Source organism: Anneissia japonica, unplaced genomic scaffold (genome assembly GCF_011630105.1).
Source record: "Anneissia japonica isolate Jap-2015-1 unplaced genomic scaffold, ASM1163010v1 scaffold1208_len1460985_cov181, whole genome shotgun sequence".
In the NCBI taxonomy this organism is placed as follows: Eukaryota; Metazoa; Echinodermata; class Crinoidea; order Comatulida; family Comatulidae; genus Anneissia; species Anneissia japonica.
In genome coordinates this window covers 1,245,049-1,252,050 of record NW_022688484.1, presented here as the reverse complement: position 1 = coordinate 1,252,050, position 7,002 = coordinate 1,245,049, and the positions used below count along the sequence as shown (strand labels likewise).

Genomic DNA, 7,002 nt, shown 5'->3' with positions numbered 1-7,002 from the left:
GATTGTCGGGGGCAATCTGAGGAAATTGTCACTAAAATGATCTGTTGAGTATGTCTTGTCATATTGCATTCTCCATAGAATCATATTGCATTCTCCATAGAGTTGCATTGGCCGAATCATTAGAGACTCCAGGTGTTGAATGGTTTTAGTCATGAGAAAAAAAAAATCGAGGACCATCTAAAACTAATGATTATTAAAGAAATAAAATGGGGGGTGGAAATGGGGAATAATATTAATACATTCTTTGCTTGGTTCTTTCCCAGGCAAGGTGAATGGTATAATGGAAGTAAGGCTTTCTGGTTACATCCAACAAGTGTCTGTCAGTAGATATGATGACATCGTTTTATTAACAGACAGCAACCAGTTGTACTATAGTTATGCGTATTCTACCTCTTTTCTTCAGGTAAACTTTTGTATTTTTAATTACCAAATCTTATTGTCCATTGTCAAATATGTTAATTATTATTTTATGTATTCCTCGGCCTGTCATCATTGATTTGTTCTGCTTTCTTAAATAGCTTGGTGCATGCCAATTACCAGATATTTCAAGTAGTGTTTATTTTGATGTTCTTAGTAGGCTGTATACTATTTCATTACGGTACGTATGTAATTTATGTATGTTTTTAAGCATGCATATAGCATCTTTCCTTTGTAGAGCATTTAGCTCATGCAGTCAGCTCAACTGGTAGTAGTCACTGTGTGAGCGCTGCAATGTGGAGATATCTTGGTCCCCGGTTGAATTTTCATCGCTGCTCTCCTTGCGTTTCTACTGGAGGGCTGAAATTCCAAGTTTTTTTTAATTAGACATTTAAGCTGTTAGGTCTGCGTGCAAAATGGCCCATGTGCATGTTAAAGAACACAGTATGGTCTTTTGGAATAGAGTAAGGGATTTTACTCAGCGTATTGCCCAATTCAACACCAGAAGGACCCCGCTGTAAATAAGTGTTGGCATTTTCGTGAGTTATCATTGGTGTGTATGACACCGAAGAAATCCAATCCAATCCAATCATTGCGGTTAACAAAGCCTGTTTTATATTCTGGATCATTGGGTCCACATGATTAAGCGTTGCTGCCATATCTGCACAGGAGCAGGCAACCTCATTAAGTAAAACCAATTGTATACACCTAGGTGTTTAAAGAAGCAATACAGCTAAAGTGGCTTGCTCAAGAACAAAGCAAGGAATTTAAATCTGAGTGTTAAGTAAACCAAACTGTTTTATCTCTAATCATGCAAATCTTGTGTGATGATTATTTTATGAGTAACATTATTATTATAATAATGAAAATAATAAATATTATTATATATATATATATATATATATATCATTTATATAGCACCTTTGTAGATACAAAGCACTTCTTTCCCTGTTCATTGGGTGCACATGCTTTTACCCTGGTGGGTACCTGGTACCCACCAGGTACCCATTTATACTCCTGGGTGGAGTGAAGCAATACAGACAAAGTGCCTTGCTCAAGGACACAAGCAAAATGTGCAATGAAGGATTGAAACCCTGACCTCCAGGTTGGGAAACCCAAACCGTTTCTGCGACAAACCGCTTCATAATCACAATATGAGTATAGCTTGAAGTCTGCTTGGATTACTATTACAATGGCATACATTATGGTAACGAACTACGAAAAATGTTGACGATTCCGAAAATATATTCTGTCCTATTTGTATAAATATATAACGATCTAGTTAAAACACACAAAATTTGCTTATAATTAAAGTAAAAATGTATTGAATATTATAGCAATAGGGATGTCTTGAGAAGGTCCTATCCATTGTTGACTGAGGTGGAATCAGCTTTGTACCCATCAGTAAGTATCATTACCATTCATTCAATTCAATCAAGTGTTTCATTGCAATAAACTTTACATTTTAGCCAATTATTAAATTGTGTAAAATTTCATATTAAAAAATATTGCACATAAAAAAAAAGTACAATTTAAAATAAAACCACTAACCAGTTGTATATGGTATTTTAAATTGTAATCATGATATTATAATAGAAGAATTAAGAAATGATGAAGTGGGTTAGTCAGCATAAAAAAATGATATTTTCCAATGGTCAACATTATCAACTTTGAAGATAATTGATATATAACAAAGTTTTCCCCCAAAAGTTTGTAAGGTTTGAATCCACTTTCCACCCTGAGATTGTTCATCTTGACATCAATGAAGAAGTTGAGCTGAAGGTTCATTTAATCCATTCAACATCTCATGCAGATGGAATTCAGGTTAGTATGTTTCGGTCTTCCAGCCGTGAGACCGGGGGTTCGAACCTACGCTGTGTATTTCGCCTGTGTTCTTGGGCAAGGCACTTTACCTGTGTTGATCTCTACGCAGGAGTATAAATGGGTAACCGAGGGGAGTGGGGGAAGGTAAAAGATGGCATGGAAAGGAACTGGCCACCCTACCACACAATGTAGAGGCTTACTACGAGGAGCTAACAGCTCATTCGCCTACATTCAGTAATGAATACGGGACTACCTTTACCCTACCACACATCAAGTATACGGCATGCCAAAGGCAGTACCAAAAATGTATGTTGCCCAGAGGCAGATTCAAAAGGGGTTCAGCTGGCCCAAGCCCTGTCTCCTCTAAATTGTTACAAATTAAAAAAGGGGGAGGGAGGAAATAAAATTGCATTCAAATTTAAGTTTGAGAGTACCATTACAGCAATCTACAGACATAATTTCCTACCTCAGTCTCAGCCAGACTGAGGTACAAAACATTAAGTCAAATGTCTAATTGAATACTTAGCGATATGGAAATGGAATCATAAGAAAGGAAAAGGAAAGAAAAGATAAGGAAACATAAGAAAGATAACAGTAAGAATGATAAGGAACATAAGAAAGGAAAGGAAAGAAATGAATTTGGAATCATAAGAAGGTAAATGGAAAGAAAGATAAGAAATATAAGAAAGTAAAAGGAAAGACAAACTAAGGATGAATAAGGAAAAGGAAAGATAAGGAAACATGAGAAGAGAAAAGAAAGGAAAGATAGACATGGAAACATTAGAAAGGATAAGAAAAGAAATGATAAGAAATATAAGAATGAAATATGAAAGACAGATACGAATTATAAGCAAGAAAATGAAAGGAAAGATAAGAAATCTAAGAAAGGAATGTGAAAGATAAGATAAGGAAACATAAGAAAGGACAAGAAAAGTAAAGATCAGGAACATTCGAAGGGAAAGGAAGAAAGACAAGAAGCACAAGGGAAAGAAAAATGAAAGGATTTAGGATGAATAGGAAAGTAACAGGCCTTGAAATGATTCCAATAACCAAAGCATTGTAATAATAACATTTATTGATAATCATCAAACCAATCATTTGAACTTAATTAATTTTTCTTCTTCTCTGTTGTTGTTAAGCGCCTCGAGGTTGTGTCAATGTGAGGCGCTATATCCAGAATCATATATTTATTATTATTTCCATGATTGGTTTTTTTTTTAATTATTCTTAGGTGAAAGTTGCTAATTCTCATCTAGCTTCCTTGGTCGTGCAAGATGAAATGGAATTTTTTCCAGGCATTAGAGGAATATTCAAGGTAATGCTCAAAATCTATTGTTATGACATTATAGCATAATTAAGGAAATACAGTAAGGATAGGACACACACATTGGGTACTGGACAAGATTAATTCAGACCTAAATGTCAGAAAGTCCTTCATTGAGAGAAAACTACACTACATGGGCCACATTATAAGAAAGAACAGTGGAATTGAAAAGTAAGTTCTTCAAGGAGTAGTCGAAGGCCAGTTGTGGAAAAGAAGACGTCCATCGATATCTTTGATCGATGATGTAAAGAAAGTTACAACACATGGAATGTATGGTGCAACTCTTTTGACACCATACAGAAGATGGTGCTCTTGTGAAGGCCACAGCAGCGCAACTCACCACAACCTGACTCACACACACACACAACCGAATAGTCTAGTCTTAGCAAGTTGAGACAGAAAGCAAATTTTTGCTGCAGCACAGACATCTGAAACCTTGCAGTGACGGACTTATTAGTCTTTTCCAAGATGATGAAACCATGTAAACAAGCAGGAAACACTTAGCATTACCCTTCAGCCTCTGCCGAAAAGATTCGACAACACATAGTCCATTTAGTTATTAGGATCTATGCATAATTAATTATTTACTTTTATCTGAATAGACTCTGAAGATTGCTGTCAATGCAGACTTTGCTATAGCTTATAAGCAATCCGACATTCAGGGAATTATGTTGATAGAAGCCGAGCCCCAAAGAGCTGCCATTGAATCTTATCGACCGTCAAGAATGGTGAGCAAATAGTTTTTGTATTTTGTGTTTGTGTTTTGTATGATCAGCAAAGCTGATCATTGGGCCCTCAACAATTTTTTTATGTATTTTAGGCACATGGTCATATAGTTCACATAATATTTCAGTAGATTGAAATATTCCCTTATTTTTTTGGCTGCTATGACTGAGCACAGGTGGTCCACCCTCTGACACCACTCCTGATTGATTCAGTATCCAATTATGTTATTTTATTTTTTTTAACTTTATTACTTTCAGCACACAAAACACAACAAACAACAAAACAGAATTCCAAGTAAACAAAGAAAGAGAAGGGCTACGGAGAGCAAAAACAGTACAAGAACTACTGTCATTGGATGTATTGTGCCCCTCCATCTCCAATTTCAATACATATTAACATAAAATAATTTCAATAGTGTCTAGCAGTTCTTTTTAAAATAGATATGTGCGAAGTTATATGAAGCCTACATAAATGAAATAAAATACCTTGCAGAGGAATTTATTCTGCCATTGCAGCGCGTCTTTACTTATTGACATCGCCAGCAGCAAGCAAGGCTTTGTAGGTTAGACTAACAAAAAAAAATAAAAAATTCTGTAATAACGCATTAACAGATCTTTGGTTAGACTAAAAGAAGTTAAAAGTTATTGGCTTTAAAAAAACCAAATAAAAAAACAAGGCACATTTTGCTTGCTGGTCGCACTGTTTCAGCTGTTCTTGATTTATAAGAAATAAAAGTCTAGACTATAGGCTATAGCTTTACACTATCCTAAGGTATACTTTTCTTCACTAGGTAACGCAGGTAGCAGTTGGTTGTCCTCCTGATAGACATATCAGAGTTGTTAAACCACGAACCTGTGACACAATCAGACATTTTATAATACCAAGGTAGGTAAACATTAAATGCCCCAATTAAAACATTTAATTCAGTAAACAATATTGTATTCACAATTCTTTTCAGAAATCTCTCAGGTAGTTGATTAAAATAAAAGTGTTAATAAATATATTTCAGATCAGCCAGACAGGGAGAAATGACTGATACAGTAAGTTATATTTTTCATTCTAGATAACAGATAAATTATATACAATAGGCCTATTCATGTCAATCAGTGATAAATTCAATATTGAGTTTTTGTTGTATGCAAGTTCTGAAAAAGTAATGTCTACATGATTCACCAACATTATTTCAGAACCAAATTTTATTATACATTTTCATTCATTTATTGCCAATGAATGAGCTTATCATGGACAGTCTTTAAATTATTTTTTTTTAAATTGTTGAGACTTGTGCATAATACACTGTCTTTCCTTATTATAGATTGTTCAATATGATTTTGGGACCTTTGGCTGTCCAATAGAGAGCAAACATCATCAGCTATTTCGACCAACACTACACCTGTAAGTCATTTCAAAACTGATCTCAAATTTACAGTATAGTAGTTTTGGTATTCTCTTTGTTGTGATGCAATATTATTTGGTTATATGATAATCTTTGTGTTGATTATGCAATATCAGTTGGGTATGATGGGTCTTTGTTGTTGTTGATGCACTGTTAATATTGCAATGTGTTTTTAGATATGATGGAGAAAAATATATGGAAGACGTTACCGCAAACTTTGTGTTATGGGAGTTACATCAGCGTACAGATTATACATACAATACCACTATGAAACAGGTATAATTTCTATACAGGTATTTAGGCCCTGTAATAACAAATAACAAGGAAAGTCAACCCTTATAATTCCAAGATTTTGAGAATGCCTATTTTAGTTTTTCCCTTCCCACAAAATTTGCTAGAATAGGATCCTGTTCTAGTTATGTAATTAGGCTAGGAAACTATGTCAAGGGGCAACCGATGCTGTTGGAGACAGTGCTGTTATAAAGTGTGCATCATACCTACTGCTTATCTAATTTTTGTTTATACGATGCTCCTTGATCTTGAATATTGTATGCTATGCATAGCAGGCATATAGCATGTCATAACTAGAATTCAGCTATCTTTGTAGACATTTAATAATTACATAAATTATTAATTTTCTACTTATCATTACAGGCCAGATGTTGCAAGGCTCCTCCAAGTTGGTTTGGATTTGATGAACTTATTACAAGTTTTGACACTGGAAGTCAACTGGTAGAGGACTTCTTATAACTTGAATTGGCCTTTTGCACACAAACCTAAAAAGATCAAGCAAACTGTACTAATGAAAAATTAGTGCACGGTTGGGATACAGTGATGACATCACAATTGACTTATAATACTATTATATATTTACTATTCTTTAGAATAAGTCCCAAAGCCTATCGGAATGATAAGTATTATATTATGTTTCGCTAGTTTAAAAAAACTGTCCAATTTTTTAAAACTTTTTATCCAAGTTGTCTTATCCTTAATTTTATTCAATTTTTTTTTTTCAAACGTTCAGAATTCTAGTTGTTATACAGAGCCCTGCAACATTACTACTGATCTATCTCAGCCATACAATATAATGAACAACTCGGGGCTATCATCTATAAAATGGAGCGTTCAGCAGGACACCATCTTCCAGTTCCATGCAGCTGTAATTGATATGGATTACAGGCAAGTCTTAAAAAAAACTTTTTTCCAGTCCAAAGATTATAAATGTTTGTCAACGAGATGTACAGTAGATTTTAGCTGTGTTCGCATCAGAGGAAAATCTGAGTAAAGTGGGGGGGGGGGGAGAAAATGCAAATTG

General features: G+C 34.7%; 1 protein-coding gene across 1 annotated transcript; it reads left to right on the top strand.

The window, feature by feature from the left end:
- The first annotated feature begins 230 nt into the window (after positions 1–230).
- On the top strand, positions 231–6,701 carry LOC117122117. Its single transcript, XM_033267593.1, has 9 exons — positions 231–403; positions 519–598; positions 1,755–1,821; positions 2,128–2,241; positions 3,473–3,556; positions 4,168–4,293; positions 5,082–5,176; positions 5,301–5,331; positions 5,607–6,701. The coding sequence occupies exons 1-9, from the start codon at positions 281–283 to the stop codon at positions 5,688–5,690; spliced, it is 804 nt and encodes a 267-aa protein (XP_033123484.1). The 5' UTR covers positions 231–280; the 3' UTR covers positions 5,691–6,701.
- Positions 6,702–7,002: the final 301 nt, after the last annotated feature.

Bases quoted from the DNA above. Each gene is read 5' to 3' on its own strand.
- LOC117122117 (XM_033267593.1), top strand. From the start codon at position 281: ATGGAAGTAAGGCTTTCTGGTTACATCCAACAAGTGTCTGTCAGTAGA. The intron at 599-1,754 runs GTACGTATGTAA...TGAATATTATAG, and splicing joins CTGTATACTATTTCATTACG to CAATAGGGATGTCTTGAGAA. The intron at 1,822-2,127 runs GTAAGTATCATT...TTCCCCCAAAAG, and splicing joins AATCAGCTTTGTACCCATCA to TTTGTAAGGTTTGAATCCAC.